Raw genomic sequence first — 15,698 nt, 5'->3', positions numbered from 1 at the left:
TTAGCACTGTTATTTTTATAATGGTTAAAGGTGTTTTCATCAGGAGGGGCTGGTCCATTAGGATTCCAGTAAGAAGGGCACCCAGACTCTGTAAAGTGTCATTTAAAGTGGCGTTTATTGGAACTGATCCTGAAAAGAGGGACTAGTATAAATAATCTTATATTGCACAGATACAACCTCCTTTCTGCTTGAAAGGAGGTTGTAGCCAGATGGGTGTCGGTCTCTTCTCCCAGGCAACCAGCAGTAGGAAAAGAGGGCATGGTCTTAAGCTGTGCCAGGGGAAGTTTATGTTGGATATTAGGAAGAAATTTTTACAGAGAGAGTAATCAGACATTGGAATGGGCTGCCCAGGGAAGTGGTGGATTCACCATTCCTGCAGGTTTTTAAGATGAGACTGGATGTGGCACTCAGTGCCATGGTCTGCTAACCATGGCAGTGTTGGATCAAGGGTTGGACTTCATGATCTCAGAGGTCTTTTCCAACCCAGTTGATTCTGTGATTCTATGAATGCACATACAGCAAGCTGTGTACTCTCTGTCCATGAGGAGAGTTTCCCCTCTTTTGGTATTTCGAGCTATTGTTGTATTTTCTTACATATTGCAACTGTCAAACAGAAAGGAAGTTCATGTGAGAACCTGATGCTTCCCTGTTCCCTAAAGGTGAGGATACACAAGTGGCTCAGTTGCTGGTACCATGTGGGAGCTGCCTGCAGGCTCCTCTGTTACAGTCAACTGCTTAGATTTATCCTGCACCCTAGGAATTTGTGCAGCATAGTCCAAGCCCAGACTTACTCAGGTCAACTGTTACGATCACAGAAGTCATGATGAATAGGGCTCTTCTGGTCAGGATAACTGCATCACTTTAGCTTAAAAAAGAAAGTGGTCTAATTCCCAGTATTACCATACTGGGTAGAGTTGTCTCTGTGTGCATTCATCAACAAAGTATTCATCTTCAGGAGGAATTTGTTGCTCAAAAGTTGGCTTTCACATGTGAGAAATGGTGTAGCTTTCTATTTTCTATATAGAACCATATTAACCTTTTAAAGCTATTGCACCTCTGACAATTTTTAGCTGTACAACAGTGTTTTTATTTATGAACCTCTTGGCATGCTCTATGTCCCTGAGAATAGCTCAGTTGTTCAGAGAATGGTGCTAATAACGCCAAGGTTATGGGTTTGATCCCCATACGGGCCATTCACTGGAGTTGGACTTGATGATCCTTGTGGGTCCCTTCCAACTCAGAATGTTCTGTGAAATCTGTGAAGTTTTGCATGAAATACCTTTCATAAATATAAATGTATATAGGTATTTTTAAACTTCTTGTGAGTGAAACTGTGATGCTCTAAAAATGTATTTTGGTTGGAATATGATAAAGGAAGCAATGCTCTATCTAAGGTGTCTATGAAACAGAAGTGTACCTCAGCTTGGTGTGATGTTATGGTCCAATTGAAAATACTTTAAATAATACTGTATTTAAGAAGGAAATCAGTCTGGCAGCTTTATTTTTTCAGTTTTAGTTTTCTGTATTAAAAATATACCAAGCTTGCTAGCTGAGATGCAGAATGGCTAAGCTATAGTGAGATCTTAAAGCCTTCAGCAGTTGCATTGACTAAATTGTAGGAATACTCATAACTTCTAGTAGTTATCTTTAGTAAAGATAGATTAAATGTTGAATGTGTGATCTTTTTCACATGCAAGGATACACTCATGGTGCTTTCTGCTGCTGGGGAAATGGATGTGCAAGAGAGAGCATCAAATTGTAGAGTAAACATTTGTAGAGCATAAGGCCTGCAAAATGATATACAAATTAACCTAGACATGTGGCATTTTTGAGGAGTGGAGGGTCTTTTGTTTGCTTTTGTCTAAGATATAGCCTTACTCCAAACTTATATCTCAAGTAGCTTTGTATACTTGGCATTTGAAAGTAATGTGAGAGCAGGTAGTAGTGCTATTTTGCATTGTGTGCTAGTATGCGAGTTCACCAGCATATCTGTTCTTGCACATGAGTAATGAGGTAAGTTTTATTAAAGTAATTGACCTGTTTAACTCCAGTTGTTTTTGGTTGGGTGTTTGTTTGGGTTTTTTTACAGTGGCAAAAAGCTTTTCCTAGAGCAAATCAGTTATAGAAAATATCTCCTAAATTATTCCCATGTGTTAAGGTATACAGACATTGTGTTGACATTTTGATTCTTGAAAGGCACAGAATAAGCTAAAGGTTGTATATAAGTGGTACTAATTCTGAAGTTATGACCTGCAGCCAGTGATACCAAGGTTTTGTATGTTTTGTATCAGTTCCCTTCTCACAGGGAGCCAAAGACATGGAGCTCTGATAAGGGCCAAATGTAGTCTTTTACAACCCCTTTGCGAAGTGTATATATCCAGGGCTATAGATTGTAGTCTGAAATATGGCAGCTGTTTCCTAATATTTTGTAAAGAGCTGCTCAGAAGCAGTTATAGGTGTGAGACTAAAGCTAATAATTGACTTTGAAAATATACCTAATGCTTAATAGTACAAAGTAGAGTGATCTATCTCCTACTTACATAAAATTTACTTCAAAGAATTTTAAGACTTGTGATTTTATTATCTTGAAGTGAGTAGAAAAATGCAAGGAAAAAAAGCACTGGTGGATGGAGACTTAGAAAATCACACTGACATCTGCCTCTAACTTTATTTATTGTTTACTTGTCTTTTGCATGTTACTGTTGTTAACACAGTTCTTTGATAAAGTTTTTGTTTGCTTTAGCGTTTTTAATTTCTTTTGTCTAGAAACTAAGATTGTTGCCATTTACCTTCTTGTCCAGGTGATTAACAACACTTTGGTTGGTTGAGGTTTTTTCTGGTTTGTTTTTTTGTTTGTTTGTTTGTTTGAGTTGGGGTTTTTGTTTTGTATGGGGTTTTTTGTTGTTGTTTTGTGGGTAGTTTTTTGGTGTGTTTTTGTATATTTTGTTTGGGTTTTTTGTTGGGTTTGTTTGGTTTGGGGTTTTTTGTTTGGTTTATTGTTTGGTTTTGTTTGGGGGTTTGTTTTGTTGGGTTTTTTTATTGCTGAGGTGAAGAAACTTATTGAGAGACTGGAAAACTGTTTCTAAATTTTTAATGGGATTGTATGTCTGTATCTTCTACTCACTCACCTTTTCTGTGCGAAAATCTCCCTCTTCTTAGCTGCTCTCATCTTAAAGATCATGTGGCACTTCACCGATAGTGTTACGAGGAGGGTAGACTCCTTGCTATGTCAGATGTCAGTTAACTTCACTGCTTAATTCTAACCATTTTTCTAACCATAACAACCAAATATTTTTAGAAGAGTAATTTTAAAGCATAAAGATTTAGTTTGAGTACTCGAACTTGAAAGAACAGATGGGTCTTATTTTATTTCAAAGTATGAAAGCCTATGAAGTAACAGAAGCACCAGCAGCAACAATTACAGCAACTCTAAAACACACACACAGCTGTCTATCAAGCAGCTTGGAATCAAGTTATTTTTAACCCTTGTCTCTCCACCGTACAAAATATTCATATGAGATACAGACTAATTTGCTTTGGCCATTTTAGTCAAAGTAAACAAATGGTATCTTGTTGCAAACTGATTAAACTTTCCTGCAGCAACTGGAGAGTTTTCCTAAAACCATTGTGAGTGTTATAGAGGAGTGATTTGATAAGCGATGCTGTTGCCTGGAGGAGTGTTCTTTTTTTGTTGTTTATTTGATGTCTTTACCCTCAGTGGAACTTTAACACTGTTTCATGCTCTAGTACATGAATCTTCAAGGTCTGGTTTTTTTGCATTAAGAGCTTTCTCAAACTTTTATTCACCTTTAGCAGAAAAGGTTTGATTTTTTTAAACCACAGAAAAATGATTCCATTGTATGTCTGTAGATACTATAACCTCCTATTCAGTAATTACCATAAGACAACAATAATGCTTGTATATTTCAAAGCTACCTGTGAAATCTTATTTCTGATAGCAGTATAATTGATGCTTTGATGCCAGAGAAACCAAAAATGCTTTAAGTTATATAATTAAATTATCATTCTGGTCTAAGAATCACTGGCAATTTAGTTAATTACTGTCTCTTTAAAAAAGAAAAAAAGTGGTAAAACTGGAGTGCGATGGTTAGCCTGTAGTTAGCAGGTTTCTTTAATCAAAGCTTTGGTGCATGGATGTTTTCCATGACTTTCATAGTTATAGTCCACAGTGAGGTAAGTGGCATTAATTTTTCATAAATTCACACATCCCTGTGTCCTTTTGCCCCTTCTTGTGCTGAGATATATTCCTTCAGTAGTTTTTGAGCTGTTACAAAGTGGAGAGGTTTCTTGCTTATTATGAGAATTTAATTCATAATATTGAAACTGCTAGACTGAATGACATGTTTAATAAAATTTGAGACCTCTTATTTGGCCTTTTTATGTAAACAGCGTGGGAAGCTAATAAAGCTATTAAAAGCTTCAATTTATTTTATTTATAGAAACCCTTCTAAAGAAATGTTTTCTGGGAAGAAGGAATGCAGTGAGGAGAAGGCATAGGAAAATGCACAGCCTAAAGCTCTGGTAGTATTTAAAATTGGTGCCTTTGCTAATCTAATATGAGTTCACCACAGATCCCAAGGGAGCTTGATGCAGGATTCCAAAGAAATTTATTAACATCCAAAGCGTGTTTTTTATAATAAAAGTCAGGGGGTTTTCTTAATGAAAAAAAACCCATGTGCTTTTTTTATATTTGAAGAGGGGAAAGAAAATGCACAATGGATCACTTAGCATTCTGTTTAATGATTTTGTATGCATTCACTTTGATCTAAACCCACGTCTGCTTTGTTCATGAACTTGAGCATTGAGCAGGATTTTTATTTTTGTGAAAATGCACAATTAGCCCTAAGTGTTTAATAATTTTTATTTAATAATTTTTATTTAATAGTGTCATTATTTAAGTAATTTATTTCAATTTCTTCAGTTTTAATATTAATTATAAATGTTACGTAGAGATAATTGTTAATGTTAAGTGCCCTCTGGTAGTGAAATAACTTGACTGCATTATTGAATGCTGCTCTGGTAATGCTAGCTTCCTTCACAGAAAAATCTGGCCTGGTCTGCTTCTCTTACAAAATTACAGATAGAGAAACTACAGAAGTTAGACCGATCTACAGGAAGAAATGACACAGTTTTTGTAAGCATTTTGCAAGTGCACGAGTAGACTGAGCCATTAAAAACATTTAAAGGAGAATGCCAATAAGGCATAAGGCAGGCTGGAGTGAGAGTAGTTTACTTAACCACTTGTTGGCCAGTCAGTCAGGAATACACCAGGCAACAATGAATTTCAACCAACTTCTAGGAACAGGTATGTTGAAATCCCTGGAGCCTTGTAGCTTTTCTTCCTGAACCTTTGGGAACACTGTGAAGTGGAATGTGAGATGTTCTGCTCACTTGGAGAGCTCTTCCTCCGAGAGGATGTCAGAGAGGATCTGATGACTAGGATTTGGGTTTTGATTCTTGCTTGTTCCAGAACTTTAGATTTTTATAGTTTAGGTAGAATGGTGCCAATATGCCACTCCAAGCAATTAAAAATATATAGTGTAACAACAATGAAATAGCATGGGATCCCTCTCAACATTTAAATTTGCTGTAATTATGTTTAAAACAATTCTTGTGGGATTTGTTGTTTGTCTTGCCTGTGTGACACACAAGAAGTCAAAAGCACCCAACAGCATTATGATTAATGAATCATTAATCATTATGATTAATGAATAATACTTTAATGGAATCTATGTTGTATTAGAATTAAGATATTAAATTTACTTGACCTTTGAACAGAAAATAACAACACAGCGAATTGACTGTCTTGCTTTATCTAAATTATGTCAGCAGATGGCAATTTATGCAGTATCTTTGCAGCAAGAAAGCTTATTTAGCTTAGTTGTTTCATTTCTACACTTTGCATTTCATGCATATTTAAAAATAGGAAAAATATTTAATACTTCACTATGCTATCTAGTTTGTTGACAGTATTTCCAAACATTAATAAAAGAAACCTGCATTTTGTGACCATTATAGATCCTTAAATAGTCAGATTTGCTGATGTACTTAGACTGTCAATACCTCTATGGCATAGGTGGCTTATCCTGGTGTATGCATGAGAACAGGAAGCTGAGGCTTATAGAGACTGAGGGTATAATTCCTGAAACCTTAGCTAGCTTTTACTGCTTTGGTTATTTTAGGAACCAGAACTTGTCATTAAATAGTACAAAAAATAGCAGAACTGTGTTGAAACTTGAGGCTAAAATTATAGGTCACTATTCTACACCAGGACTATTCTTGTTAAAGTTCAGTATTTCTCCACTGTAAGGGCATCTACTAAATTCACCTAATTGCTTATAAAAAAGTCATTATTTCCTAAACTTAAGATGCTGACAAACCTGTGTCTTGGTGAGTAGTATATTTCTGTGGTCCTCATCTACTTAATTCTTAGGAATTATTTTGGTCTATAGTAAGTATGGTAAACTAATAACTAACAATGGCTTAATTTCTTCCTTTTGATAGTGTTTGTGGTCTGTTACAACCTTTTTTTCCCTGAAAGATGAACATTTTGAGAAAGTTCTGGTGACATTTCCTAGACAATTCCTGATTGCAATTAAAGTTCTCATTTTGAGAACCAAAAGTAATATTCCCCCCCTTAAAAGTGTGTGCATTGATGTTATGTGGGCTGTCAGAGATGTGTGCATATGTAGAGCTCTTAGACTGAGTTGTGTGCTATTAGATTATTCTTTATTTTTAAACAGGAGATCCTGAGAAGGAGCTTAATCCCAAGAAGAAGATTTGGGAGCAAATCCAACCCGATCTTCATACCAATGACCAGTGTGTTGCTACATACAAAGGAGTTCCGTTTGAAGTGAAAGGGAAAGGAGTCTGCAGGGCAGAGACCATGGCAAACAGCGGAATTAAATAAATAAATGGTTTTTAGAAACTTTTTCAGTTGCTGAAATGGAAAGTGATGCAAGCACAATAAAAAACATGAAGTGCATGGCTAAGACCCTTTTCGTTTGACTCCTTTTCCAGAGATCTAGAATGTGTTATTCCTCTAACAATTTGACCATTGACTTATTTACCATTTTTACTGTCCTTGAGGTTATGTGTTGTCAATAGTTATTAACCACTCAGTGATTGTAACTTAATTGCCAAGGCTTGTTTGTGGTAGGACTACAGGCAGACAAGTATATTTTCTAGACAACTTAAAGGTGCAGAGGATCTATGGAGCAAGAGCATCTCATTAAGGAAAAACTTCTGCCATATTCCTTGTGTGCTAATTGCAGTACTGGCAGTAGGTTAGTGAAGACCACAATTGTCCCTATTCTTCTAGTCACCTTGTAATAGTTTTTATCCTTTTCTTCCAAGCAGTTTTCATATACATTATAAACCTTTACACCTTCATTCTTGCCTGTGTTATCACCATAGTCTGCAGACACTTGTAACAGGAAGATTAAACCATGATGCTTCATGCCCTAAGATTTGCAAGTGGACATACTTTCATGTCCCTCAACTAAACTGTTGCAATTTCATTAAGATCAAAGCTGCTGATTTGCTAAAATGGTTCTTTATCTAGTCCACCTGGATGTTTCATCCCAAATGATAGGTAGAACTAAGAAATAATGAATCACGAATAGATTGCTGGAACTAGTCCAATACCAAAAAAAAAAAAAAATCCATTTCCAGTGCCCAAACAGGTATAAAATTAATTGATTTTTTTTTTGTTTTGTTTTGTTTTGTTTTAACGCGTTTTTTATGCAATGCTACTTTATAGAAAAGATGCTTTGGTTTTAACAGAAAGAGCTTCTTCAGTTTTTACAATTAGAATTCTTCCATAGTCATCCTCATGGCTGGGCTTTGTGAAGGAAGATTTGGGAGGGGCACTACCCACGTTTGTTGCAAGCACGTTGGTGGCCAATGAGGCCAATATGAGATAGACACATCCGGTTGTAAAAGGCACAGCAGAAAGACTCCTTAGGTGGTATACTCTGCAAGACACGATTCTTTCTGCGTTGTCTTTTCTCCTCAAGGGTGATCCTGCGTGCTTTCTCAAAGGCATCAGCAGCATTATAGATAGTGAGTCTCCAGACCTCCCAATTGGAGGCCAGAGTAGACCAGTTATGGTGATCAATATGGCCAAGGCTGAGATGTTGTTTCAGGGAGTCCTTGTATCTCCTCTTTGGGGCTCCTCTCATGTGGCAGCCGGTGGCAAGTTCACCATAAAGCAAGATCTTAGGGAGGTGGTGGTCCTTCAACCTTGAGATGTGCCCTGCCCAACACAGCTGTGTTCTCAGCAACATGGCCTCAATACCTGTGATTGCTGCTTGTTCTAGATATTCCGTAGTAATGTTGTACAAATAGTCATGTTGCTAGGGTAATAGCCTCAAATTACTTCTTTTGATTCCTGACTTTTAAAAATATGAAAATAAACATTTTGGGTCAATTTACAGTAACCCTTTTAAGTAGCTATTTAGAGATATTTCAGATATTTTGGCATATGATATTTAATGAAATGGTTACTGTCTAACCATTGAAGCAGTAAGTGCTATTTTAACTACTGAAATAAAAAAATATTAACCTCTCTGAATTTTTCAGGCTTTGAACTTCATCCAATAAATGGAGAGAAAACAAAATGACAATGATATAAAATTAAAAGGAACATGTGTAAAAGAGAAGATGAACAGATTTCCTTTTCAAATGAGTTTTGTATGTGCCTGTAAACTGTTCATTTTTTATGCATCTGGGAATAAGCAATAGTAATTAGTTCTTTTAAATGTGCTGAATAGCATTAAGCACATGGAAGCCATTTTATCTGCCTTGTAAACTACATATTCAATAGTGGCTTATTAAACAAAATCCTTGAAGTTCAAAAACTCAGTTATAACTAATCTTGAATCGTGGTAAGGAAATACTTTTACAGGAGATAAATCTTAGCTTTTCATACCAGAGAGCTCTTTATAGAGATAGAAGTTCAGAGGAAGATCTGGAATTCAGAGGAACTCTTGAAAGCTTGAATAATAGCAAAAGAGGCTCCCTTACAGTCTAAACTCATGTTCATTTTGTAGTTTTGTTTTGTTTTGTTTTTTTTTCATCTTCCAGATGTATATTCTATTTGAGCTGGAATATACAGTCTGATGTAGTACAAAATCTCATTTGTGACTACATACATATCAAGGGCGTGATTTTAGAGCACTAACTTTTTCTGATTTTGTGGTTGAAGCTAGGATTCTGGATGCAGTAGTGTAAGGTATTATATGAAAGGCAAGTAGTTTGGTAATTTAAAGAGATATTTCTAATTGTATGTTCAAAGGTATTTGGATGTGGAGTTTTCCAGCTGATGGCTTCTACTTTTTTATTTCTATTAAATGTTATCTACCATAGAAAATAGACAAATGAGCACCTGAAAGCTTATTTTATTCCTTGCTGTTTTTAAGTAAAAGCACTTGATAATTATTTTGTCTTATAAAATTCAAGAGCTTTCTTAAGACAATGGTTCTTTCCTCTTTGATTATGCTCTTCTGGTTGTCTAGGAAAATGTATTTATGCTGTACTGAGCTCAAAAGTGACAACAGAGTACTTGAGGCACTGTGCAAGTATGTTTCTTCACTGCATCCAGCTTCTTCTGCCTTGTCTGCATGAGTAAGTAAAACTGCAGTGAAATCCTTCCATGTGGGACCCAGAAGTTCCTGTAATGAAAACCAAATCTTAAATGGTTATCTCTTCTTGTTCCTTTTCCCCACTCCCATTTCATATACTTAGTACATTAGCAGACTGTTACATGGTTTTGGTTTTTTGTTTTTTCTTTTTTTCCTGGCAGTAATCCAGTTCGTGCTATCTGAGTTGCTGAAATATCTGGGTTTTTTTCACCATTCCAAGACATTGGCATTCACTTTCTGTGGAAATATGTGGTCATGCAGTACTAGCAGTTCTCTCTTCTCTAAGTACAGATGTTAATAGAATTTCTCCAGTTATAAAATGTTCATGTAAATAAGGAAAAATGGTTTTTTAGCTATGTCACACATTAGTTTTAAATCGGTAGTTGCCACATATCCATATTTCTGTAAGTTTTACAGCCCTTCGAAAAATTTTTTATAAAATCACCAAATCACCTTTTGTTGAAAAAATAAATGATGAATTTCTGTGTAACACCAACTGCAGTTCTAGCTGTGACCCAGCGATTCAGGAAAAACACAAATCAAATGCATCAACTTAAATAATGGGCAAGAGAGTTTGTCTTCAACTTTGGTGGTTTATCTGATGAAGGCGAATGGAGAGAACAAACTGTTTTTCTTTCAATGAGTACAGAAAATTTTAATATGAGTAAGAGATTGGGCTTTAATTTACAGATGTAAATGAAATTACAACTTCAGTGCGATCATGTTATCTCCTATGTGATGAGAAACCTAATTTGTTAATAAAGTCCACTTTTCAATTATCTTAATTACCTGTAACCTAAATACCAAGGTGTATAAAACTGCTCTAAAGGATATCTTTCTACTTCCAAGATAGGTGGGGAGTTAAAAAAGCCTGGTGTTTTGATAAATTAATCTGTTTTAGACATTGAGGATGAAAAATATTACACACATCTACAAAATTGTGCCATAGGCTGCTTAAGGAAGTCTTGGATTATCGGTTTCAGAAAGAGAGGATAGTACTTTGATTTGCTGAGGACTCAAAATCAATTATAATGTTTGTTCTGAAATTAGTATCTACCACTTTCAATTCATTAGGCTGTTATTGGGAAAAAAATACCAGGCAAGTTTAAATTCTAGTAGTCTTTTACTGATATGCTGCCTTCATTTGTATGCCACCCCTAATTTGCAGAGAATCATGGTAAAAGCTCCTGATTTCTAAAGGTGGTCTTCATGCTTGTGTCTCCATCAAATGGCACACTGAAACAAAACTGTTAATGTTCATATTCCCAGCACCCAGGCACCTTTCCTGCCCTTTATTTTTGTGGTTGATGAAATCACAGCAGTTATTGCAGGAACCAACCACTGTAGAGGCTCAGTCTGTTTTGATCATGAAACAGAAGTGTTGCATCTGTGCACACCTGCAGTACCATCATCTTTTTGGTGTTACAGAGATGCAGTGACTTGGCTCCTGTGACTGGAGCTTTGGAATGAAAGGCTACAGGCTCTTTAGGAAGGACAGGCATAGAGGAGATGAAGACAGGGTCAGTGACCAGCTGGAGTGCATGGAGCTCTGCCTGAGGATGGTTGAGGAGCCAACTGAGAGCTCATGGGTCAGGATTAAAGAGAGTACAGTGTTAGGTGACATTATAGTGGGGGTCTACTACAAGCTACCTGACCAGGAACACTGAGTGGATGAGGTCTTCTGTAGACAGAGACGAGCAGTCCCTGTTCACAAGCCCTGGTCCTCACAGAGGACTTCAACCTCTCCACTATCTGTTGGAGGGACAACACAGCAGAGCATAAGCAATCCAGGAGGTTCCTGGAATGCATTAATGGTTACTTCTTTCTCCAAGTGATAGAGGAGCCAATGAGATGAGGACATAGTTATGCTGGACATTGTTTTCACCAACAAGGAAAACTCATAAAGTTCAACAGGGGTCCTGCACCTGGGGCAGGGCAAACCCAAGCACAAATACAGGCTGGGTGGAGAATGGATTGAGAACAGCCCTGAGGAGGATGTGAGGGTTTTGGTGGATGAGAAGTTTGACATGACCCAGCAATGTGCACTTACTTCCAGTGCCTAAAGAAGGCCTAGAAGAAAGAAGAATAAAAATATGTTGAAATTTGAATCAACTGTCAAACTACTGAAAAAGTGAGTAGCCTACCATAGAGAGGAAAGCAAATCAAACACATTTTGAAAGCTATATTTTCATTTATATATTTACTTACCAGCGTGTTTTTATCTACATGTCTATTGTATATGTAGATAATATCAGTTACAGCAGATGCAAAAGACTTGATGGACTGAGAAGTCCCTCCTGGTCATAGATTTTTAGAAAATTCATTAGTATAAGATAGATGCAAGGTGTAATGTGCAGACTTTGGCAGTAACTGAAACCCTTTTTTTCTTAGTAAGTCATATGAACCTGGTTCATTTGATCAGTTAGGCAAATTAATATCTACTGGCCATTTTTCTTCTCTTCAAAGATATGTATGCATGTGTCTCCCTACATACCTTAACTACTTGCAAAAAAAAATATTTATTTCAAGTCAGTTATGCTATTAATTTCCTTTAGCCCGAGTAAATTTATGGTAGCTCCCTAGTTATTTTCTCTTAAATAAATACAGCAGTATTTATACAGTGGTAACAGTGCAGGATTGAGCTGATCATCCTTGTCCCAGGTCAGATTTTCTGTATGATTTTGGACCCATTGTGCTCTGCTCTGGTGCTTTGGAGAGTGCAGTAACTGACTTTTGCTTGCTTTAAACAACATTTCTCTTGAGCAAGCTAGATCTGTCATGATAAAGCACGAACTAATTCTGAGAGAACAGCTTACTTTGATAGGTAATTTGGTTCCTAAATTCCTTTGTGCCAAGCCCACTTACAAAAGAGAGCAGTTCTTGCCTCTCTTTTCTCAGGTTTATTGCAGTGTTGCAGCTGGGAATGGTGTGTTTCAACTGCTGCACTGTGAAGTGTTCCAGTTTTCATCTGCACTTCTTTATTTTACCTTTGCAGTCAACTCTTCCATAGCTATTGTCCCCTGAAGATAAAAGAGTTGCCATTAGGGCAGAGACTTCTATTTGTTTTTGTTACCTGGATGAACTGAACTGCATCATTACTCTCATCCGGACACAGAGGCAAGTCAGCCCGCAGGACCAAGAGAGCCAGGTGCAGGCCTTCCTCCCCGAAGTGGTGAGCCAGGGCTGATCCCACCATGTCTCTCACCTGCTCCTTGCTCAGAGCACTGTGAGGGTAGCTTGGAGTGTCAAGTACTCGAACGCGGAGGGCCAGCTCGCAGCCATTTCTTCGCATAATCCCCAAAATGCGACAGCTGCGTCCGAGGCTACAGCATGTAGTCACAGAGCTTGGGGAGCGACGGCTCTCAAAGTCTGAGCTGCCCAGCAGGCTGTTCCCAGAAGCACTCTTGCCAGCCTGAGTTTTTCCAAGGACAACAAGGTTGATTGTCATCTCATTGGTGTCTGCCATTGTCTATGCTTTCTTTTATCCACAAACCTGTCACTAAGTGAAGTACAAATAAGGTGTTTAAGATAACTTAAAAAAAAACCCAAACAAACAAACAAAAAACTCCCACAAAAATTTCAAAATTCATTGTCTTTTGAGTGTTATTCTCTGCCTGAAATTTTTTCAGGATTGTGGTGTAGAATAATATTTAGTACAGGACATACACCTCTGTCTGATCAAAGGATGGATCTTCGCTGTCTTTCCCAGTATGCTGCGGAGAAATAAGAAGATCCTGTGAAAGGTGTCAGGGGTAGAAAAGCAACCTAACAGGCTTCACTCCTACACTGACAGAAACTGAAGAGCTAGGAAAGAATCTGATGTGAGAAGAGATTTAGGAACAAGCAAAGCAGACAGAGCTAAGGAGAGGCAACAGAGAAGGGAGGAATTGGGAAACAGCTGTGGAAAAGAGTGTTGCCATGCAGAGAGAGTAATAGATTAGGAAAAGGAGGAAAACTAGGGGAGGAAGAAGAGAATGGTAACAAATAGGTGCTGCTGTTATTAAGTGACTACATTTCAGGATGTCAATATTTACTTGTTTTGGGAAAAAAATGGATAATCAGGGAGAAGTAGAGTTTAAAGGAGCACTTCTTCAAAGCGGAGAACAGCTTTCATCAGAATATGTCTTTCATCAGCTACCACTGAAGTTGAAATAGACTAATCTGAAAGGGCTTTCTGACATGGATAAATATAAGTATGTCACTAAAAAAAGAGAAGAGTTGAAATAGCCAATGCTGCAGCTTCTAATCCCATATGAAAATGAGATTTTGAAAATGTATCCTACATAGACTTAATAACACAATGGAAAATGAAGACACAGACTGGTGGATGAAGAGCTGGCTGGGTATAATTTCCAGTTACTGTAATTGTTCATAAATAAGACCTCTCATTCTCTTTGTACTTTTCTGTAGTCCGGCATCTGAAGGGTGCTTGGTGCATATTGATCGACTAACAGGAATACTGACTATTTAAGTTAATTCAGACATGTTTCAAAAGGTAAAACCATAGTGGCACTTGGTAGTTCATTTTAAGTTTTCAGTGACATCCGAACTTCAGAAAGAATTTTTTAATTAAGATTCTATTTTTAGGTGTTCATAGAGAAATCACGGATAATTTTAGACTGGGATTTCCTGTGATTAATTCATTTAGATTCTTGCTGTGCAATTTAAGCTTTCTCCCTCAAATTAAAGCCATGCCTAAATCAAACTTTTGAAATAAGTTCAGTACAATGCCAAACATGCAAGAGCTAGTAATATGCTAATTTAGTTACAGGCGACATTGAATACTGTACATGATAATCTTCCTTACTGAATTCACAGTGCGATTTTTGTGGATTTTTCAATGATCTATTTCCTTTTAAAAAAGACACCTTATGAAATGGTTATCTTCAGTTATTAATCAGTTTAGATGTGCATTGTATACTTTTTCTGTAGCGTAATAATATGACTTGGTGGACATGCATTTGTGCATTCCTTTTTTAAATCACAATCAAATATTTATTCTTTTTTCCTGTAAGCAGCCTACCCTTAAATACTTAAATTTTCATATTGTGTCACTTACCTTATTTTCACTTAAATTCTTCTTGCAATCAGACTTCATTCATAAACCACATGTGCAGTGTAAAAAAAGTCCATATATGAACTTTGAAACTAACAGCAGCAATGTACCATGCTGCGACTGTTACGTACACATGAATCTGGTTAATCTATTACTAATAGATCCTCATTCAATTGGATATATTTGGTCAGTAATTGGCACTGTTGAATTTTTGCAACTTAGCTACAGATACCGTTTTTGCAGTTACTTTAGTGATTGTATGATGATATTTTTGAAAGTTGCTTGAATTCCACCAGCATTTAAATGTGCAAGTGATAATGGAGGTGGTGGAATTACTTTGTATTGCATGTTCTGAATGTAAAGAGTTGTATGCACTCTCTCTTATTATTGCAATGAATTAATAACAGCAATATTTTCATAGCACAAGGTAAATAATTTGCAGACATAAAGATGTTTGCCTAACAAAGATGGATTAAAATAATAAAAAATGTATTAAGACACAGAAATTATTTGTGAATCAGGAAGAAAACTGAGGGCTTGCACAACTGCCAGTCATGTGCATTAGCTGTTGGCTGGATGGCCTAATACATTCCTCTTGCAAGTATTGTTATTTGCCATGCTGCGTTTGCCAGAGAGAAAAAGATTGTCCAGAAAGGACTTATCACTTGCTTTTTAGACAATATCCTACAAGTGGGTAAATAACTGGTAAGAAAATAAATAGATGGCTGTGTAAATTTTTTTTTGCTGTATGTTTTTAGGAGCATGTAGACAAGTTGCTTTCAGACAGCGCTCTGATCTTGCGCCTGCCTATTCTGGTGATAGGTCAGACATTAAATCTTTTCTTGTATTGTAAGTGTACTTGAGGCAACTACTGATAGTTTCCAGTGTGAAAAACCTTACAGCTCTATGCTGTGCACAGCCTTTTTGTCTTAAGGCACATTTATATATGAAGTGTATGGCTAGTGAATACAAACTCA

The 15,698-nt window shown here is 36.8% G+C and overlaps 2 protein-coding genes across 3 annotated transcripts in view; one reads left to right on the top strand and one right to left on the bottom strand.

Annotated features, from left to right (window-relative positions):
* The window catches only part of AIMP1 (aminoacyl tRNA synthetase complex interacting multifunctional protein 1), a 38,907-nt gene extending 31,901 nt beyond the window's left edge, over positions 1-7,006 (top strand). For both annotated transcript variants that reach the window (XM_051789696.1, XM_051789697.1), the window contains exon 7: positions 6,765-7,006. In XM_051789696.1, coding sequence (XP_051645656.1) covers positions 6,765-6,931 — 167 coding nt within the window. In that variant the 3' untranslated portion in view covers positions 6,932-7,006. The remainder of the gene's footprint in view (positions 1-6,764) is intronic.
* A 2,359-nt stretch (positions 7,007-9,365) lies between these two features.
* On the bottom strand, positions 9,366-14,842 carry GIMD1 (GIMAP family P-loop NTPase domain containing 1). The gene is made up of 3 exons (XM_051789710.1): positions 14,725-14,842; positions 12,739-13,164; positions 9,366-9,695 (listed from the first exon to the last, which is right to left on the bottom strand). Exons 2-3 carry the CDS (start codon positions 13,129-13,131, stop codon positions 9,423-9,425), a joined length of 666 nt encoding a protein of 221 aa, XP_051645670.1. The 5' UTR covers positions 13,132-13,164; positions 14,725-14,842; the 3' UTR covers positions 9,366-9,422.
* Positions 14,843-15,698: the final 856 nt, after the last annotated feature.

This window comes from Manacus candei, unplaced genomic scaffold, assembly GCF_025592945.1.
Source record: "Manacus candei isolate 608988 ecotype Guabito, Panama unplaced genomic scaffold, ASM2559294v1 h1tg000028l, whole genome shotgun sequence".
NCBI classification, from domain to species: Eukaryota; Metazoa; Chordata; class Aves; order Passeriformes; family Pipridae; genus Manacus; species Manacus candei.
The sequence above is the reverse complement of the archived record's forward strand: the minus strand, read 5'-3'. Positions and strand labels throughout refer to the sequence as shown.

What these genes read in the sequence shown, in the direction of transcription:
- GIMD1 (XM_051789710.1), bottom strand. Translation starts at nt 13,131, where the DNA reads ATGGCAGACACCAATGAGATGACAATCAACCTTGTTGTCCTTGGAAAA. An exon ending in ATGCAGTTCAGTTCATCCAG is followed by an intron (nt 9,696 to 12,738) that starts GTAACAAAAACA and finishes TTTTCATTACAG; the next exon opens with GAACTTCTGGGTCCCACATG.